The following is a 20,539-nucleotide window of genomic DNA, read 5'->3' as shown; positions in this document are numbered from 1 at the left end:
TAATCGACTCATGTCCACAAGAAAAAATGTTTTAATAGTTCATTTTCACAAAATCATCTTCATCGCTTGTGAGGAACATAAAACATGACATTAATCAGTTAAACATGTATGGGACTTGAAAATGCCCAACAGCCGTTAAACACATTTTTTTTTTTTTTATAAACCTCACCCAAGGATATTTAGAGTTACATAGGATTGCTTTGTTCCATGTTATGAGGAAAAATGGCAGCCTCGTGAGTCTACAGAATGGGGCCAGGCTGGTTTCAGCCACAGGAGGGAACAAGTTATTCACAAGCAGCAATAATCAGTCCCATTGTAGACACAAATGCATCTATGACACAGATGCAAGTTGACATACATTCAGTACTCTCTCCTGCAGACACAAACACTTCAGGTATTCTTTTACACTGTGTAAGAAAAGAACTCTACGCAAACAGTTGTCAGAATCTTCATCCAGTCCAGCGCTTTCTTTTTGTACTTACAAATTAAACAACGTTAAGTAAATACAAATGTGTAATTGGAAAAAAAAAATATGTACAGATATGACAGCAAGTACAGTTTTTTATGTGTACATGTTATCACAGTGCAGTTCAGCCCCAATGCCGTTCTCCTTTTGATTTGTACCCATTGCGTTGTAACATCACAGAACAATCCAAGTGCATCTGTCGCTATCAGCCAACACCTGAAGAGATGATCCTACATGGGAGACAAGTAACCATTTAGTCAGCATTTCTTAAGCCTTTTTAATCAAACTCCAAGCACTTTTCGACCCTCAAAATCAAGAGTTTGAAGCTGCTTTGAGAATCCGTGCAATGATTGGACAAGATGAATGTATCTAAATAAGTCTGTCTTAAACACAAAACTGGCTTAAAAAGAAAAAAAACAACAATGCTATACAAAATCCAAAACAGATACAAGCCTCAGGCAAACTTAATACTGTAATGAAGTGTACCGTAAACCTGCAGGTCAAACTGACCTTTGTGTAGTCCTTCGTTGGTCATTCGATTGATGTAGCGCGCGCTGCTCTCAGGAATGAGCCACTTCATCAGCGTGTTCACACACGACTTCCTGTAAGAACTCCATACACGCCCGCTAACACGAAAGACAAATTGCACACTGTAAGTTACTGCATGGATATGTTATTACTAGCAGTGCAACAATTAATTGGATAATCAATAATTACTGTTTTACTAACCCACAATTAAATTGATAATCGAATAAATGTTACAGGATTACACCGATCAAAAAAAACAAACAAAAAAAACTCTCGAAAGAATAATATACAGTCAAACCTCGGTTTTCGAACGTCTCTGTTCTCAACCAATTCGGTTTTCGACCAAAAATTTCGAGTTTTTTTATGCCTCGGATGAACGGAACACATTTCGGTTCTCGAACGAACTGAGCGCACATGAATGCACCATTTGACTCCTCGCACCTTCCTTACATGAGGAAGTGACGCTTCCTCGTGTTGCTTTCCATTGTGAGCAGACGTGTTCAGTAAACATTTTTATTTTAAAAAGAGCGTGGTTTCGGTTTTCGAACAATTTCAGTTTTCGAACAGCCTTCTGGAACGGATTATGGACGAAAACTGAGGTTTGACTGTATAACCTGAGATGATTAGGAGTGCCAATTAAATTATTGCAATACAGCATTTTCTTTTTCATAATAGACCAGGAAACAAGTTCAAAATGAACACGAAGTAGCGTGTTACAGCACGGACACGTTACAGGGATGACGTAACCAGGTCAAAAATGTCCATTAGGGTAACATACAGGGTATGTCATTATTTTTGACACTTAATCGTCTGAAACCATTTTCGAGGAATCAGATGCCATTGATATTTGCTTTTGTAATGCTCATACACGCTGCCTAAAAGAAATAAGGAAAAGTCCTGTGTTTAAAACTGTCCAAATCCTCAAAATTTCAGTCTCATAACAGCAAATCTGCTCACATTTTGGTTTATTAATTCACCGCAACCTATTATTTAATGCAAAACTTTGGATTAATTTACAAATGTTTTATTTTGTCATACCTAAATTTTAATTCAGCAGTTTTAGGAGAAATAGAACTCCGTTAAAGCAACAAAGGTCACAGGACTCAATGTAAATGCTCAACGGGCCTGACACAGCCCGCGGGCCATACTTTGCTAAACACTGACTTCAACCTAACACCACCGACTCTGCAAAATGATGCGAGGCAAACGCACAGTAGATCATGTATCGCACAGGGTGTTTGCTTACCTGGTCTGACCCTTGACCTCTGTCAGGTCACCCACGCCCACAGTGGAACAGACACCCGTGTTCAGGTCCCAACTGACCTGCAGGTTTGAATGGTACGTGTTGGGCCTGGCGAGAGGAAAAGCGCACGCTTCAAGAAGGAATTCAAACTCTTTCCTGAAGAAGTCACAGAAGACGACAAACACCTGCAATGCTCTGAGGGGGAGAAGGCCAATAACAGCAGACCGATGCTAATCATCACAGTGTTGGTCTCCGGACACACCTGACACGCACATTGAAAAACCCATTAGTAGGCACACACTTCTATTCAAATCTACGCTGCAAATCATCACGTGTTTGCTTACCTCTAATATGACCACATCATAGTCGCTGAAAGAGCAGAACTGCGGCGCCCAGGCAGCGTCTTTCCTGATCACCTCATTAATTAGATACTCAAAGTCCAGCGTCAGCTGCTCGACACACACACTCTGGGAAAAAAAGCACACATGCACATAAATCAGTCACAAGTCTTTTGCGGTAACTGATTTGAAAACATGGTGAATTTTCACACAACTTTACTAACTTTGAAACAATTTTTGCAAAGTTTATGAAACGTGACCAGATAACCCGGGAGTGACGTCACATGTGCTCAATCTCTGGACAACACAGAACAATGAATCATGACAATGTCTGCGCAAATGCTCCTAGCGCTGATCCTGAAAGGACACGGCCGTACAGTTTCAAAGCCAACACGAGCAAATAACTGCTTCTGGCTCGTTAGAAAACCCACAGCGTTGGGATTTTTATATCCGCCGCATGACCTGCCCCATCTCAAACTGTATTCATGTTTTGTATATTCCTGGGCGTCAAGTGGTCACTTCACACACAGGTTTTGTCAAAAGTTCCTTTTCATGGCAAAGTATGCTAGTGTGCCTATCATGGGCTATTTTTCCTATCCAGAATGACATTCTTTGTGTGGTTCATTTTTTGTTCTGTTTCTGTTTCTCTTTGTTGTCAAATGTACATTGCCCATTAGTATAGCGGGCAAGGCAGATGTCACTTCCGTGATTATCCGCGAACATGTATGCACCCCCAGTCTGTCACTGACCTGTCCATCGTGTGGCTCACTGATCAACTGCAGACTCCGCCCTTTAAGATCGGTGACCGTGAACGGCAGCTGTACTTTATCATCTTCGTAACCTTGACGCAACAAAAAACAATGAGCAAATCTCAAAGGCAAAAGGTTGAAGGTGTCCAGCTTCACAAGACAACTAAAAACATTTTCTTGTAGACTCTAGTGTGCACTTTCTAGCAGCAAGTAACTTAAAAAGTCACTTGAAATGTGCCAAACTTGCTTGATTTTTTAAAAATAATGTTGTCTCTGAATCAAATGCAGGGACAATTATTTATGGGATACGTTGGATTAGTTTCGGGACAATAAGCGAAACTGTGCTTTGCTTGAGCCACATACCTAGTCTGTATAAAAACACAGTGCAAGCTTAGCTTCTGGCTAGCTGACGTCACGCTAGCATCATGCACTGAGGCGCGAAGTGAAGTGCATCTTTCTTCCAGCAACATTTAAAGAGCCTTTCATGGGTTCTTCTGATGCAGATGTTGAAAAATATTCGCTGCTGTGACTGATTTATCGTTTATGGGATGGGAGTGTATTTCTGATTAGAACATAGTTTTGTCCATGTGAGATATAAGCAGAGCAGGTTTTCTCTTCGAATTTGCTTGCGTATGAGTGTTTGTGTTGTCTCAAACGAAGGTGGCCAAAACATGCTTAATTCAAATTAAACCGCACTAATAAACTAACCACCAAACGGTGCTGGAACTGCACAAACAGAAAACAATGTGACCTTTTCAACAACTGTGCTGCTACTAGCGTGACACGACGACGACATTGTGACAATTGTAATATCGCAATATTGCCATTACAGCTACATCCGTAGTCATTAAACGTCTTCTCGTTTAGCCAAAACTATAGCGAGTCTTTGTTTCTTTATTGCACTGAAAGTAAATCAAAACGGGGTCTTGATGCCAAGGTTCGTACTGAAGCATCTACTCATGTGCTCCATTGTTCGATGATACATTTACAGTGTGAGGTTATAAACTCCCATGCCCCGCTCGGGGGAACCACAACGAACACACAATGTAGCCCGCCATTAAAACAAGGTTGAAAATTTAAGAGATACAATATAAGAACTGCCCATCCAAAAATCTGCCTTTATAAGGATAATTCAATTTGACTTTGATTGAGACATTAATTCAACAATAATCTCATTACTTTGGGGTTAATTTTCCCAAGTGTCAAAGCGTACTGTACGAAATGAAAAGCCCTTTGACTGGTAATGAAAAATTAAACAGGCAGAATGTTAAGACAAAACAACGCAGTTGCACTGTATCTAATTCAACTAATGTTGCGGGTGTGCGTATACTGTAAATTGCTCATTCACCTGTATCGCCTCCTGTATTCTGCTCCAGTAAGCCCGGACGGAAACAATAGTGCAGACATGAGTAGTTGACATATCCAGGCTCACTGGGGTCAACGTCCTGCGATGCAGATGGAGTAGGAGGGGATGAAGGCAATGATGAAGAGGACGCAGGAGACATTTGTTCTGATGACTGCATTAAACTCTGGCAGGACGTCAACATTTGTGGCGAACAAGTCCGTGTTTCTTTCTGCATCGCCTTTGGACAATCCTGCTCCTCCTGTTGAGCGTTAACCACCAACGGCTCTGAGGGTTTCTGTGATCCCTCTCTTTTACTTCCGCCGGCTCCACCTTGTGCCCGTCGGAAGAGGTCGGCTGCAAATTCTCTAGCTCGCATCGCTGCTTGCGATTGGCTAGAAGAAGTAGGTGTGGGGGTTAACCTGCTCTGTGTTGGCTCCTCATCAGGAGATCCCTCAGACAATGAGGAAGATGAAGTGGTGGGAGAGGGCGGTGGGGATGCCTGACGTGACAAAGCCGCTCTCTTTGTGTAAAGAATTTGGGACGATGGACCAGCCTTGCCTGAAACAAACAAAGAAAGCTGATGAATTAACTGCAATTGAAAATGTCCGTTAACAGCGGCGTAGCACCACAACAACATACTGGGCATACTTGTGTAGCATAACAGACTGATTTGAGCAATCTTGTCTTTTGAAAGTCATTTTACTGATAGTCCATTAATGGACATGGGAGGAAAATGCCATTTGTGATGGACAGAGTTAGTTGAGATTTATCAGCAAATTTAAATTACCTTGGCAGAGAGAGATGCCACAAGCCACCAGAGAGTAGCTCGTATTTAACAGGATGACCTGGTCCTTTTTCAGCTGGAAAGCAGGCTGAAAAGTGGGAAAGGGGTACACCACCTGATACTTGCTGTTGAGGACGTAGCCGTGCTCCAGACACTGACCGTTTCCTGCAGAGACCCGCATGACAATTACAGGAGACAAGCTAAGGAAGTGAGGTCAGCAGATGAGTGTATTTGTGTGTGTGTGTTTGCTGTTTATTACCATTGTGTATAGATGTGGTGGAGGGAAGTGTGCCGCACTCAGCGCAAGGCTGAGGTGGAGGCATCGAAACAATTGTGATGCAGATGTCTCGGTAGTTCTCAGCGCTCATCAAGTTCATCAGGAGAGAGCTGAAAAGTTGCGGCATGCAGGCAAACATTCAAACGGGGCTAATCACGTGATTTTCAACTGATCCGGTATAAGGAGAAAAGGATCAGTTTTATTCATTTTCTAAACAATGTGCAATTATCTTGCCAAATACAACACAATAGCTTAAATTTTCTATGACACAATGTTATGTTTCTGTGTTTTTATTTTTCATAGCGGTGTAGTTAGTGAACCTAACAGAGCTGCAAGCATGCATGTATATATAAATGTGGGTGTGTGTACACATATATCTATATTCATATAGTATACACACACTATGTAACATGAGAATTGATGTATCTCTCTCTCTCTCTCTGTGTATAAGATAAGATATCCACCTTTTTTAATGCATTGCAAGTATTACATCAGAACTATCGGCAGATATTCAAAACCCAAGACTCAGATTTGCGTGATCAGGACATCTCTATGTGTGGCTACTGAGTGACACAAATAAAATCTTACTTAAAACCGAAGATGACAATTTTAGACTGGTCATTTGGCCATTCGCACACAGTGAGGTAAAGGTCATTGTAGATTTCTTCGCCTGCAAACAGGCGCACATATTGGACCTAGAATGAAAACATATACAATAGACAAAAAGATGTGAGATGATTCACTTAATTCTCCTGCGACAGAATCATGATGAATTGAATTGTACACTACCATACAAATGTCTTGAGGCTACAATTAGCTTTGTTTGAATTATCTTTCTCAGAGCAGTCAATGTTAGGCAGGACTCATTACCGGTTTACCTGTTTACCATGGTTTTAAAAAGTCAAGCTGAAGCTGTCTGTCATCGGCAATGAACTCTTTCCGTTTTTGAGGGGACTTTTAAGCAGGGCATAAAAGGAGTGGCTACTTGCAGAATTGAGTAGCGACCCACCTCTTTGAAATTAATTCCCCCCCGATTAATTTTTCCTCCTTCTCTGTGAGTATTTTCGAACGGAGGTGGTGGGACGGAGGAAAATTAGACGAAAAAGACCCCGTTATAATTACATGTACACGGATTCATTTAGAGTTTTTAATTTAACCAAATATTTCAAAAAGAGGACATTTTAGAGCTGTGCTTTTAATACTGTGACACCACGATATTTTAGCTCACAGTTATCATACCGTCAGAATCTGTTATCGGCCCATGCCTCATCAATGTATGTACTGTCTTTCATATTTGCATTAACATTTAAGCCCAACGTAACATGAAATAAAAGACTAACATAAAGTTGAATAATGCTTTAGTTTTACCTGTTTGAGTCGACTGTGGAGATTAAACTCCCACCAATAGAGATGGTAAGTATAGAAATAGAACTCATCATCCTCTCCCCAGTCCCTGGTGTAGGACAGAACGTAGCGGCCACACTTCGTGAAGCCAAGAAAGATATGCCTGGAACCAAACAGGTAATGATTGCATCACCGCAACATCGACTTGTGTGAATCAACACTAGTTTGCTTACGTTAAATGTTAGTTGTCATTCTTAACACTTACCCCGCTCTCAGGTATTCCTCACTGACAATGTTCTTTAACGGGACACACACTCGAGGAGGGAGCTTCCTGAAAAGATGCTGAGAGAACTGCCCTGAAAGCTGCAGAATGGAACAATTAGAACTAAAAGACTTGTCCGCTAGCTTGTTTATTGATTGGGAAAAGGGTGATACGATGCAAAGCAATACATGACGGTTCATGAAAACCCTTGGTTGTTGTGGTATATTTACACACTGTTGAGATTTGAGCTGTCATCATAAGCAGTTAAAGCTCAAAAGATTTTTGTCGCTATATACTTGCTACATGAGTAATGACAAAGTCGCATCTAATGTAGTTTTACTTAAATGTTAAATTACAAACTCTTAAGTCAGTGACGTGCAGTGAGGTTCATGACTGGTGAGGCACTGACTCCTTGCATTTAACAATATGAAACCAAAAAGGAAGAGGGACACTGCCACACGCTGGCAGCAGCAAGATATTTGGACTCCACCTTGCACTTGAGTTGCGTTTCTGGCAGATCAGAAGGACTAAATATGTCACACACATTAAATATATGAGACATACTACTGAACGTGAGCATGTGCAGTACATGTGTGTCTGGCGATATAAAAACAAACAGGTATGTTTCTTGTATGAGGGCGCCCGCCAACTGCTTGTGTCAGCATTTAAAGTTTACGCAGTCTCTGGAGGCACTGAAAGTGACCTGCCTCGGTCCCCTGTTGTAGAAAATATGGAACTTAAGATATTTCATTAATTTTAATGATGGAATCATTGACACTGAATTGAAAACTTAAATCAATTTAAACACGACCCAGAAATCTGAAACATAATATAAATTGATGTAATCATTGTTGTTTTCTTTGTTTTGTTTATTTACTATTCCCATGTAGGGGAGTGGACGGAGAGGCTCTTCCTCCCGTGCTTGCCTGGACCGCACGTCTTACGTTAAGGTATATGCTATCTAGCAAAGGAGTCCCAAGTATGTGTAAACGTTTTGACCAACAAAACCACAATCTAAGCGGGACAGCGAAGTGCAACCCACAAGCGATGGTATGAAAAAGGTGCTGCAGCTTTCAACGATTCCCTTCCGTTAATTCGCGTGTTAGCCAACGAGCTAGGTCGCAGCTACAACTTGGCCTCGGACACTCATGAAAACAAGGAGGCTCGCATCATATTACTCCAAAACCATTGTTGCCGTACTCACAGGAAGGCGTATAGTAAATAACAAGCATACCTTCCCCCGCATAAGAAGTTTTACGACATGGTCTTTGTGTCTTCTTTGGGGTTTGCGTTTGATGTCCTTTTCGGATTTCGAGCTGGGCGCCATCTCTGACTGAACTGTTGTTCGTGTTGAGCTCCGGACGCCGCTGATTGGCCCGCTGATGTACGGATAGACCGACAAGGGCAATTTTTCGCCAACCCGAGCAGGAGTCGAATCTCATTTTTTAATTCGTAACATCCTCGATGGTCTGTTTAATTGCCACGTTAGATCCTCCCAACGGAGATCTCGATTATGCCGTGATGGAGTCGCGTGTAACAACAGAGAAGCGAGAAAGAACTGTCAGACCTGAGACGTTCGGTTAGCAATGACGTCATTTTGTGGAGCCGTCTATTAAATATGACGTCAGGTAATCGACGTGTGTCACAAATGAATCGCTGAACTGGGGAGTGTCACAAGGCAGTCACGTATACTTTTATGGCGTTTTGCCTCGTTTGTGCAGTTTCGTCACTTCTATCCCTTCACATTTCTAGTTTACAGTGACTACCAAGAGCTGGCAATCACTCTAAACTTTTATCCCAAACAAGGAAAGCACTTATCAGAGATGCGGCCCAGAGTTCCATGAGCACTCTGGATGAACTGCAGTGATCCACAGCTGTGGTGGAGAATATGTTCAAAGGACAATTATAAGTGGCACACTTCACAAATCTGGCCTTTAAGATATCCTTTATTTAAGATATCCTTTATTTGTCCCACACTGGGGAAATTTACAGTCCACAGCAGCAAGATAATGGGTAGAAAGAAGAAAAGAAAAACAAACACCGTTCAATTAAGTGCAATATAAATACAGATATGGAAAGGGTCGCAGTGCTATTTACAATTGTCTTCCACATCATTTTATTTTTTATTCAGCAACCTGACAGCAGTCAGTAGGAACAAGCGGCGGTATCTCTCCTTCTTGCAGCGCGGGTATAACAGTCTCTGGCTGAAGGAGCTACCTAGTGCTGTCAGGGCGGGCTGGAGGGGGTGGGAGGGACTGTCCATCATAGCTTTTAGCTTAGTTAGCATCCTCCTGTTGCCCACCTCCTCCAGAGTGTCTGGGGAGCAGCCCAGGACAGAACTGGCCTTCATGACCAGTCGCTCCAGTCTCTTTCTGTCCCGGGCCGAGATGCTGCCTGACCAGCAGACAATGCCATAATGGATGGCCGAGGCCACCACCGAATTATAGAAAGTCTTAAGGAGTGACCCCTGAACCCCAAAAGACCTCAGTTTCCTGAGTAGGAAGAGTCAGCTCTGTCCTTTCCTAATCAGGGTGTCCGTGTTTGTAGACCAGTCCAGTTAGTTTGTTGTTTAGAAGAACACCTAGGTACTTGTAGGAGGCCACCCTCTCTATGTCCATACCCTGGATGTTTATGGAAGAGTGGCAAAAACAAATTCATTTCTTAAAGACAACAATAAAAAGTAGTTTGCAAACCCAACTACTTTGGGAGACACAAGAAGGTGCGCTGCTCCCTCAGATGAGACCGAAATTGAACTTTTTGGGCCAAATACAAAAAGTGATGCTTGGAATAAAAATAACACTGCACATCACCTTGAAAACAGCATCTCCACTGGCAAACACGGGGTTCGCAGCATCATAGTCTGGGGCTGCTTTTGTTCCTCAGGACAAGCAAGATATTAAAAGGTGAAGGAAAAATGCATGGAACCAAATACAGGGCCATTTTTTAAGAAAACGCATTGGGGTCTGAAAAAGACCAGAGACTGGGATGGAAAAATAACGGGTCCCAATACTTTTTTTTTTTTTTTTTAATAATTAGGGGTTGTAATGTAATGATTAAAAATCCAAGGGTGTAAATACTTTGGAAAGGGCACTGTACAAGAGTTCAACAAATCATTGACAGAATACTGGTTATCTTCAAACCTAATCATTTCCATAAACTGTGACCTTTCACTGTCTTTTAAGTCTTCTTGTCTGACCGGTCTGGGTGTAACAAAAAGCTCAAAGAAAACAAAAAAAAAAGGGTCTGTTAACACAACACTGATCACATTCACCTTAGAACTACTAATGCCGTCTGTAATGAGCATTAGAATAGTGTATCCTCTATTGTGGGTGGACTTACACCAAACGTTTCAAGAAGAGCATTGAATTTTTTGGCACACCTATCATTAGCTACACCCACAACTATGATGTGGTTGTTGATGAAAACAAATGTTGACACCCCGTAATCTAAATAGAGTTTAATACAGTATAGCAATTTTATTAATTCATTCCATCAAACCTGGAGATGTTGTAGATTTGAATCTTTTATTTTTAAGTATTTAAAAACAAGCTGTAAAAAAAAATAACAAAATACAATGAGAGCCTATTGGAACGGAAAAAAAAACCCAAATCATCCTTCAATTAAGTTGTAGAAGTAACCAGAGGGAAGACACATCCACACATGAACGCACAATCAGCCAACATATGAGCTACTGCCATTTTACAGCAAAACTGCACACATTCTCCTGTTGAGTAGCATACAGACACGCACAATCCCCTTCTGAAAAAATACAGTGAATGAAATGAGAAACAATTGCAGCGTAGATTACAACTGCAATGTCAGCAAGCATCTTTTAAATGTGGTTTAAAAAGTACCAGAAGAGATTTGTTTTGAATCAAAACAGAATTTCAAAAAACAAACAAAAAACAAAACAAAACGCATGAACCTGAACATGATTAATGTAGAGCTTCTGCAGTGAAGATACTCTTAATTTATGGGTCATAATGTTGAGAACAAAGACTTATTACAAGGTGTAGGTGAAGTAAGGAACAAACAAATTATTTTCAAGGTAGTTAATTAGTGCGTTGTTTCAAATGCTTGAGCAAAACATTTTCCCTTATTACATGGGGGGGGGGGCAACTCAGTCAGCTATCAAGTTTAAAAATAAGATTTTGAAATAAGAGTAGATGGTGCAATCATGGTCTTGAACGGTTGAAGCCAAAAACTGATATCTATCAGCAGAAGTCCCAAGAGCCAACAAAACCATCCAGCCACACAAAACGTCATTACTGCGCCTGGAAAGAGAAGTCAAACACATGCAACTTTGTGTGAGATGGAAGTACCGGAGAGCTGTAACAAGCAGCATTTTAAGGAATCACTCCAATATTCCCCCCATTATTGAAGCATTCTTAAGAGTGGCAGAGGTAGGGTACCTGCTGTCCCTGCTGTGGCGGAGCCGCTTGCCCCGGGGCCTGCCCTCCCTGCCCATAATAGGCAGCTTGCTGTCTGTAATACTCCGCCCAGGCCGCACTGTAATCTGGTTGGCCTCCAGGTGCTGCTCCTCCAGCTGGTGCTGCCGGAGTTCCTGGAGCAGACACTGGCCCTCCAGCAGGCTGGACTGAAAAATTAATAGCACAAGGTACATTCTTACAATATTTCGTTCGGACAAATTTCCACTCTCATCCAGACGCTAGTTGAAGAGACTCACTAACTCTAGGTACCAGAGATTCCTGATACACACGTACCCATGCCCATCTTCTTGTAGTACTCCTCCCAAGCCTTCGTGTAGTCTGGCTGACCCCCAGAAGTCTGTGCTGTTTGGTTCTGGTCTCCTGCTGCTCCAGGATCTGCTGGGGTTTGTGCTGGCATACTGCCTCCTGGCTGCTGACCGTAGTACTGTGCATAGTAGGCTGCCCATGCTGCATTCGGGTCTGCTGCTGCCTTATCTGATGGTAGGAGGAATTGAACAAATAATTTCTGCACATGGTAAAGCATATTATCACACATTCGTTTTTGTAACTAGACCAACTCCAGACCAGTTTCACATGAAGAAATATTTTGATGGATGGTCATGAAAACAAATAAAAACTTATTTAAAATACAACTCAGCATTATGTGAAACTTAATTGTAATTAGTCGGAGCCCTTTGCGCGTTAATCTTCAATGAGGCTTAGCAATGCTGCAAGTCATCAAATTTGATGATCTCAGTGTATTCGTATTTGTTGATGTCAGTGCCCATCAGTAATTGTTCCAGTCATTCATTAACTACCCCTTTTCCATTGTTTTTTTTTTTTTTTTTGGTCTTTAAGGCCCTTCTGTCTCATTATTTGACCCGAAACGCTAAACACGTTTTGTAATTTTTGCTATATTGTGAGCTTCTGAACGCCCGCCTCTACTGATTACAAGGATTTGATACGCAGATGCATCAGATTTTCAAACAAAAATTTCTTTCGGAATCTGATGGACCAGACACTTATAAAAGGTACTGAGCACTCAGCATTAGACTATTGTTTGTTGTTTGAATTGTTTTTGTTCCATGTGTAGCACTTTGTGTACAGCGGTGGTTGTTTCAAAATGCTCTATAAATACAGCTGTCTTGAGTACTCACTGGGGTCTTGTGGGCCTGGAGTCTGCCATTGCTGGTAGTTGTTCCCCCAACTCTGAGCACAGTACTGTGGACCACCTGGTGCACCACCACTGTAAAGACAGGGATGATAACTTCAATGATTTTTGTTCATCAGATAGTCCAGGACTAAAAGTTAAGACAATTCCCACATTCAGGGGTTTACATACTGTGGTGCACCACCAGGAGGTCCAGCATTGTAAGGGTTGGGGTTATAGGGGTTCATGGAACCACCGGGGCCTCCCGGACCTGGACCACCACCCACAGGACACATCGGGGCCTGGATAAACAAGACACGTTTCCGTTATTAGTACATCCTTCAATGTGAGTCCATCCAGTCAGTGGAAAACTTTAATGTACCTCAATCTTTTCTTCTATAAGTTGCTTTGCATAGTCTATCTGTTGCGGGGAACCTCTGATTGTGAACATTTTGAAGTTTGGGTCCCCATCTGGTAAGGGCTGACGTAACATCTCTACAAATGCACCAGTCTGTTGGTTAATGGCTTTGACATTTTCCCCTCCTCTGCCAATTACAAGTCCACATTTGTGAGCAGGAACAGAGAAGGTCATCTCTCCCCCTGGAGGGCCCCAGTTCCCCTGGCCTCGACCACGTCCCCGTCCTCCAGGAGGCATCCCTGCACCAGGGGGGCCCTGGGGAACAAAAACTCAGAAGTCAAACTATCTAGCAGATAGAAACACAAACAGACAGACATATGTATGTAAGCCGGGCTGATGAACTGATATTTGTGTCACAGTATTGGTGCATTTTCATGAGTGTCAGCACAGACATACTATATCAGCACCAATACTGGCATCATCAGTATATCCTTTACAAAAAAAAAAAAAAGTTACTTCAGCTGAGTGGATACTTACACCCTGACCCCCGTCATCTCTGGTACGGATACTCTGAAGCAGGTCTGTGATGATGGAGGCAGCATGTTGACACTGGTCAGGGGGACCCGTAATGTGAGCAATTTTTTCAGGACCGGTGCCATCATCTGAAAGGTCAGTGTATGTTTAGCACATTTAGAAAGTGCTGAATGTGTATTTAAAGAGCCAACGATTGGCCCCGATTGCTGATCATGTGATCCAGACAACCTCACCTTCAAGTATAAAAGCTGGCAAAAACTGTCATGAAAACGTCCGATACGCGGTTCCAAAAGCACTCACCTGGTTTAAATTGTATTTTCACTCCAGCATCACTCTGGATTTTCTTAATCATCTCGCCACTCCTTCCAATTACGACTCCCACTGCATGGCGAGGGACAGCTATCTGTAAAATCCCACAGATGAATCACATGGTTGTATTCAAGCACATTTCAAGACCAATTTAAGCCTTTTGTGCTTCAGCTGCTGTGTATCAGTAAAATATTCAGACATATACAGTAGACTTACTGAAAAAGATTCTGATGCAACCATTTTACTTGGTCTCAAAAGAAATATATGGCAGTGAGAGAAAGACTATGTATATATGAGGGCGGTGAGGAACAGGTGCTCTGCATATAAATGGCTAAAATTATTTGCAAGTTGCGATTAGTTTCATTTTTCAAGAACTTTCTCCAAATTTCAAGCCAAAACACACTTACATCAATGCCACTACCTCCCATTCTTGAGCCATATTCATTCCTGTCCCCAAAACCAGTGTGATCCCGATCTCGTAGAATCTCATTGACCATCTCTTTAGCTTGCTGCAAAACGACACACAACCAAATGATGGAAATGCAAAAACACTCAAAACTGAAAGCATGTTTCTATCATAGCAAGACTTTCAAGCACCTGCACTTTGAATGGGTCTCCAATGATGCGCAGTGGTTTATCGACGTTCGGCGGCTGGGATCCATCTTGAATAAGGATCATTTTAACTCCAGCTCGTTCCTTCAAAATTACAAAAGAGTGTTACAAATGTACGGCTGAATAAATGAGTGTCATGCATCCATCCGTTTTCTTCCGCTTATCGGGGTCAGATTAAGTGGGGGATGCAGCAGCTTTAGTCGGGAAACCCAGACTTCCCTCTCCCCAGCCACTTCGTCAAGCCTTTCCGGGGGAATTCCGAAATGTTCCCAAGCCAGCTAAGAAACAGTGTCTCTAGCATGTCCTGGGGTCAGTAGTCCCCAATCACTTGAACACCTCTTGGTTTAGCATTATGGTGAGTTGTTCACAGCCTTTATATTTGTTGTATAATGCTTTACATTGCTTCATTTCATTTCAAACTTTGGGGATTGACTTCCCCATTAAATTGCGTAAATGGAACATTATTCGTGAGAAGAAAAGTGTGGGAGGGAGAACAGGTGATGTACTTGAGTACCAGTAATTGTTTTCCCCTAAATGTTTCAGTTATTGAGGGTTCTAGAGAAGTGATTCGTCCAATTTTCTTTTTAATTACACAAAAATATCAGATACCTATGATGTAGCTAATAAGAGACCTATGTGGGGATGAACAATCTTAGCGATTTATAAAAAAAAGTATGAAATTGATCAATTTGACACGTCGTGGCCCGATGCCAGTGATATGTAAATTATGTTGGACCTTGGAGGCTCCATTTCATGTTCATAATGAAGTGAATTTTTACACTCGTCACTTTTTGACATGAGATTAGTGCTTTCTAATCCATTTTACAAACCTGTAGCTGCTTAATGGTCTCTCCTCCTTTGCCTATAATAAGGCCAGCCTTGCCTGCAGGGATGACCATCTCCTGCATGGAACCTGTCTGCCCATTGGGTGAATCATGTCCCCTTGATATGATTTCATCTATGAGCGCCTTTGCTCTCCTGAAAAAGTAAAGGGTACACACGTAAAAAGTTAAGTACTTTTGGAAAGGTTTCATGCACAGACAAAATGACTCGTTTTCTCAAAGGAAACTTAAATTTCTCTAATACGCATACCTGGCTAGCGTCTGTACTGGCACACAAAATCACTGTTTCCTAATCGTGTTGGTGACAGTGAATGAGTAAGCTGGATTTGAAATTTCCGCTTCTAATTCCAGAAATGTTTTTCTTTGTAGTTTAAAATGGCTTACTTTAACTTGAATCCCGTGTCGTGTCATGGAACTCCGTCACTGCCAGCAACACGATTAGGGAACGCTTATTTTGGGTGAGCGCTTCAGCCATACTGTTCTGGATTTCGGGTTTTATGAATTCCCCTCAAAATATAAGACGTACACTCACGATCGAATATGTGTTTTTCTTCTTCATGATGCATTTTTTTGACTGGTCTGACTTATATTCCAGGGCAATTTATAATTATGGAATATGCAACTTTTAAATTCCATGTCCACCATTACTATAAGACAACTAATGCCCTTTCTGGAAAATGAGCAGTGTTTGTTTCCACTGCTCTCGTTTGTTTGGTAACCGACTCCGACCATCATTGGCAACGTACGACAGGAGCTATCCCTGGACAACAGTAAATCCGGCCATGGAGCAACAGCCTCAATTTATACACCGTTTTTAAGTCCGAGCATCATCTACATGTCCCCAAAACATAAACCGGTTTCCAAAGGCTGCGTGATGAGGCTCGTTGAAGAATTTGCCTCATGTGTCGACATGAGAGACTGAGAAAGGTTCTGGGACGCTACTGTGAAACCAGATGCATTTGACATTGTTTGGGGAGGGGGAGAAAAAAAAAAAAGTGTCTACCGGTACCTGCGTTTAAGGTAAACAAAAAACGTGACTACCCGTGTTAAGGCAAATAAGTGTTTTTTGGTGTGGCGGGGGGTTCTTTTTTTAAATCATCTGTGGGACCTCTACTTACAAATATCCCATGTTATAGCATGGAGACACGCCACTATTAATACAAAGCGGCCAATGCATATACAAATTTGTTTTTAATGGCTAAATTTAGCAGTCGAGCTGAATTCATCATTAAAATATTTCAAAAATGTTCCAACTAAAGTATTGAGTTGTGATTTTATGTACAGCATTTAAAGCAGCTTTATTGTGATTAAAAATCCAGTTTTGCTGATCTGTTAATGAATAAACTTTTCAAATTCAAATCACACGAGAGCTGGACGATTATGGAAAAAAAAAGAATCCCGATTATTAAAATGATTATTATTTTTATTTGTATGTATTCATTTACTCAAAACTATTATCAAATCCTCATGCCCTGCATTTCAAACACAATTCTTGAACACTCCATTTTTTTTTTGTCAGGTACAAAATGACCTTATCAATACTAGAAGTTCAAACCTCTTGCATTTTCATTCTGCTATATCCACTTTTGAAAGTTTGAATAAGCATTACCCTTATCTGTTCATCATATTTATTTTATCTTTTGATATTTTCACATGTCTTGGGACCACAGCAGCTGCCACCTTCACCAAATGCCTCGCCACCCCGACTGTTGGCAATGAATTCATCAATACTAAATTCAAAAATGTATTTTATTACTGATAGTGTCGCTGTCATGTATATCAACGTTTTAATCAGCAGTTTAGAATTCATTCCCACTCAGACCACCAGCAAATGAAAATGGTTGCATCCTACTGCACCACCAATTAAGGAAATACTCAAAGGCATTTGACCGCACTCTTCTAGGTTGGCCACAGACAATCGGGTAAGGTATAATGTACTTGTGGTTGGTCTATACTTAATACTGTATGCTCAAATGGTCTGTCAATTGTGACAACATGCAGTATGTGAAATGTAGTCAACAGTATTTTTGGGTACTCCATCTTGTTTTTAATGAGGCGCCGTGCCAGGAGTAACTTTATTAATCTATCTTACATTGAGGCTTGCTGCCTGACTATAGGAAACAACATTTTGAAAACAATATATCGTAACATCTTCCAAGGATCACGGTAGAGTTAGGCAGTAAACTCATCCATTTGCATCAAAAGCTACTACGGTCTTGTGAAACAAGTCCTGAAAAGGAGACCCCACTCCACCCCACCCCCTCTCCATCGACTTGTACTGCCTCCCATTGACCAAAGTAAGTTATTTTTGTTTTATATAACCCAGAGAGTAGGTTTAGCATTGAAAATCTCACTCTTGACAAAATAAAAACACACTACTGTGATTAGTTGGCATCACATGTGTAAATGTACTACACACGTAGATTTGTTAAAAGTTTTGCAAGTCACCATCATAACCACAGTCTGAATCTCTTAAAGATCTTTATGAATATATCTGATAAATGACGGTGTGAAAAGACTGGCAAAATGTACACTGTTATATGTTTCTAATTAAATCTCAATTATAATTTTTGATCATCATCCAGTCATCCAGCCCTATAACACACTCCTTGGTTTCTCCTTCCCCTTTCTTTCCTTGGGACGTGGCAAAGATAACTAAACATTGTCAAACATGCTTGACAATAATTTAGCTGATACTCAGTGAACAGCACACAAGAAAATACAGTACATAAGTAAAGAGACATAGTGCTCTATCTAGTGATCGCATTAGTAACCAGTTTATTTAAACTTGTTCATCAGCCCCAAAAATCCTAATCGTGTAAAGCCTCATGAAGAGTTTGAACTATCTACTTAACATTCTCCCTACTTCTTTCACCAGAGCCGATCACTACTCTGATTAAACAGCACGAATGTGAACTGCTCATAGCTTAAACTGTAAAGGTTGTTTAGAATGGCTTGACATTGGGAGGGAGGAAAAAAAGTTCAAATATGAAGCTGAGCTTACTTTATGGCATCAGGTGAACCTGTCAAAGAAACACTTCTTTCCGAAAGACCAGCACTGTCTGAAATAAATACAGAAATGTGGCAAAAAAACAAAAATAAACAAAAATGGTAGAGGAATACAAAAATATGCTCATTGTGATGCTCACCATGTGCAATCTGGACCTTGCAACCAGAATCCCGTTGTATTTTGTTTATGTGTTCACCCCCTCTGCCGATAACTAAAGGAAAGTGGATAATTTGTGATTTAGATTTTAACATTCGTAGGACAGCATAGCTATAATTTCTTTTATATGACGGCACTTACTGAGACCAACCATGCTATCAGGTACTCTGCACTCCTCTGTTACTGTCATTGTGGCGGGCCTGACACTGTAAGCAGTGACATAGGAAATTATATTGGCTACATAACACATTACGTCACTGCACTATGGAAGAAATAAGAAAATTATAAAACAAATAAGCTCATACCTCTGTTGAGCCAGGGCAGCTAGTTGTGCTCCAATGGCTGCAAGAGAAGGAGAAACATTTGAGTGGCTGGAAAGTGAGCGGATCCAGCAGTTGAATCAATGTACATTGTCAACGTACACAATGAAGAATCTCTTTCATTCTGTGATGCTACCTTCTTGGCATCTGGTTCATCTAAATAAAAGGAAATGGTAAGCCTATAACAATTATAGCAGTTTCAGACCAAAAAAAAAAAAAAAAAAAAAAAAAAAACAGTTTGAGCTGACTGTCAACCTGCTTCTTCGAGCGATCGTTTCTGTGCGGCGAATGGAAAACCCTCAGCTCCTCCATTGTTGCTTGCCATGTGACCACTCTCACCACTGATTTTAGCTGCAATCTAGAAAGATGGAAAGACTCACTTGAAAATTCAAGAGAGATCATGTGTTTTGTAGACTATAAAAATCAACAATTTGCATGAAGATAAGTGCAAGAATGTATACTACCTTCTCACAATTTGGGCTTTATGTAATGCAGCGGGTTTGTTTTTTTTTTTTTGTTTTTTAAAGAGAAAAGTAAAGTTTTATAGCTGGCTGGAGTTTATTCGATTCAATTATATTGCTGTATGAAGTCATTTGGGAAATTGGAGGCGAGGGCATTGAATCGATCATAGCAAAACTGTTGAGGTTGTGTATCAGTTCATGTCCAATAGCAGAAGACAAAACATCTCTAGCCTAGCTAGTCTTTGAACAGACCTGATGAAGCCTACTTGTATTCCACAATACAATATTTAACAGAATAAATGTGAGGGTGGTCTGGTTGCTCAATGGTTAGCTGACGCTTGTTTGTCTGATTGTTTGTGTGCACTCTGATTGAATGGCACCCAGTCAAGGGCATACACCTTGCCTCTCACTGGAAGTCAGCTGAGACAGACTCTAGCATACCTGTGACACTACTGAGGATAAGCAGTAGACATAGAGGATGGATGGATAGACTCTACTATCTTCTCAGACAACCTGAACACCCCATTTGCAACTCATTCAATGTCATGAGAAAACATGACAATGAATTAGAATACTCACTGCCTCATTTGGGAAATATTAGGCTACACTTCTAGAACTACCTGTTTTCTGGATGTTGGAAATTAAAGTGACCATTATTTGACCTAACCAAGACTTGGCTTTGGGAGTCTTTTTTTTTCCCAATTTATTGTAGACACAAATGTGTGACTGAATTTCCTTTGATTTACATTTTGATTTCTTTTCAGTTGGTCCTTCACTTCTCTAGGTTTTGAGACTGTGAACCTGACAAACATCTAGTGCAATATAGTAAACAGTGCAGTATGGTATTATTTGGAATTCTGCTGTGCAAAAGAAGTTAATATACATTGACACTCCATTCGCATGCAGCAATCGCACAAGCGTGGTGTGTGTGTATATATATATATATATATATATATGTGTGTGTGTGTGTGTGTGTGTGTGTGTGTGTGTGTGTGTGTGTGTGTGTGTGTGTGTGTGTGTG

At 41.0% G+C, this 20,539-nt stretch overlaps 2 protein-coding genes across 4 annotated transcripts in view; both read right to left on the bottom strand.

Moving 5' to 3' along the window:
* Nucleotides 1–13: 13 nt before the first annotated feature.
* On the bottom strand, nt 14–8,936 carry dcaf15 (DDB1 and CUL4 associated factor 15). Its single transcript, XM_019889272.1, has 13 exons — nt 8,571–8,936; nt 7,340–7,437; nt 7,099–7,237; nt 6,319–6,425; nt 5,713–5,840; nt 5,457–5,618; nt 4,673–5,227; nt 3,325–3,416; nt 2,582–2,704; nt 2,423–2,499; nt 2,241–2,345; nt 977–1,092; nt 14–696 (listed from the first exon to the last, which is right to left on the bottom strand). The coding sequence occupies exons 1-13, from the start codon at nt 8,661–8,663 to the stop codon at nt 641–643; spliced, it is 1,851 nt and encodes a 616-aa protein (XP_019744831.1). The 5' UTR covers nt 8,664–8,936; the 3' UTR covers nt 14–640.
* A 1,842-nt stretch (nt 8,937–10,778) lies between these two features.
* The window catches only part of khsrp (KH-type splicing regulatory protein), a 13,265-nt gene continuing 3,504 nt past the window's right edge, over nt 10,779–20,539 (bottom strand). For 2 of the 3 annotated variants that reach the window (XM_019889266.1, XM_019889268.1), the window contains exons 2-18: nt 19,313–19,415; nt 19,160–19,213; nt 19,043–19,079; nt 18,879–18,943; nt 18,721–18,792; nt 18,576–18,633; nt 15,560–15,707; nt 14,715–14,813; nt 14,525–14,626; nt 14,109–14,211; nt 13,812–13,936; nt 13,299–13,589; nt 13,109–13,218; nt 12,924–13,012; nt 12,061–12,261; nt 11,749–11,933; nt 10,779–11,610 (exon numbers count right to left, since the gene is read on the bottom strand). In XM_019889266.1, coding sequence (XP_019744825.1) covers nt 11,602–11,610; nt 11,749–11,933; nt 12,061–12,261; nt 12,924–13,012; nt 13,109–13,218; nt 13,299–13,589; nt 13,812–13,936; nt 14,109–14,211; nt 14,525–14,626; nt 14,715–14,813; nt 15,560–15,707; nt 18,576–18,633; nt 18,721–18,792; nt 18,879–18,943; nt 19,043–19,079; nt 19,160–19,213; nt 19,313–19,415 — 1,851 coding nt within the window. In that variant the 3' untranslated portion in view covers nt 10,779–11,601. The remainder of the gene's footprint in view (nt 11,611–11,748; nt 11,934–12,060; nt 12,262–12,923; nt 13,013–13,108; nt 13,219–13,298; nt 13,590–13,811; nt 13,937–14,108; nt 14,212–14,524; nt 14,627–14,714; nt 14,814–15,559; nt 15,708–18,575; nt 18,634–18,720; nt 18,793–18,878; nt 18,944–19,042; nt 19,080–19,159; nt 19,214–19,312; nt 19,416–20,539) is intronic. The other variant, XM_019889267.1, reaches the window with a different exon arrangement.

Source organism: Hippocampus comes, unplaced genomic scaffold (assembly GCF_001891065.2).
Source record: "Hippocampus comes isolate QL1 unplaced genomic scaffold, H_comes_QL1_v1.1 scaffold86, whole genome shotgun sequence".
NCBI lineage: Eukaryota > Metazoa > Chordata > Actinopteri > Syngnathiformes > Syngnathidae > Hippocampus > Hippocampus comes.
The sequence above is the reverse complement of the archived record's forward strand: the minus strand, read 5'-3'. Positions and strand labels throughout refer to the sequence as shown.

Excerpts from the sequence above, each read along its gene's own strand:
- dcaf15 (XM_019889272.1), bottom strand. The coding sequence starts at position 8,663 with ATGGCGCCCAGCTCGAAATCCGAAAAGGACATCAAACGCAAACCCCAA. Across the intron at positions 2,705-3,324 it reads GTGAGCCACACGATGGACAG|AGTGTGTGTGTCGAGCAGCT; the intron begins GTCAGTGACAGA and ends TTTTTTTCCCAG. Across the intron at positions 2,500-2,581 it reads ATGATGTGGTCATATTAGAG|GTGTGTCCGGAGACCAACAC; the intron begins GTAAGCAAACAC and ends TGTGCGTGTCAG.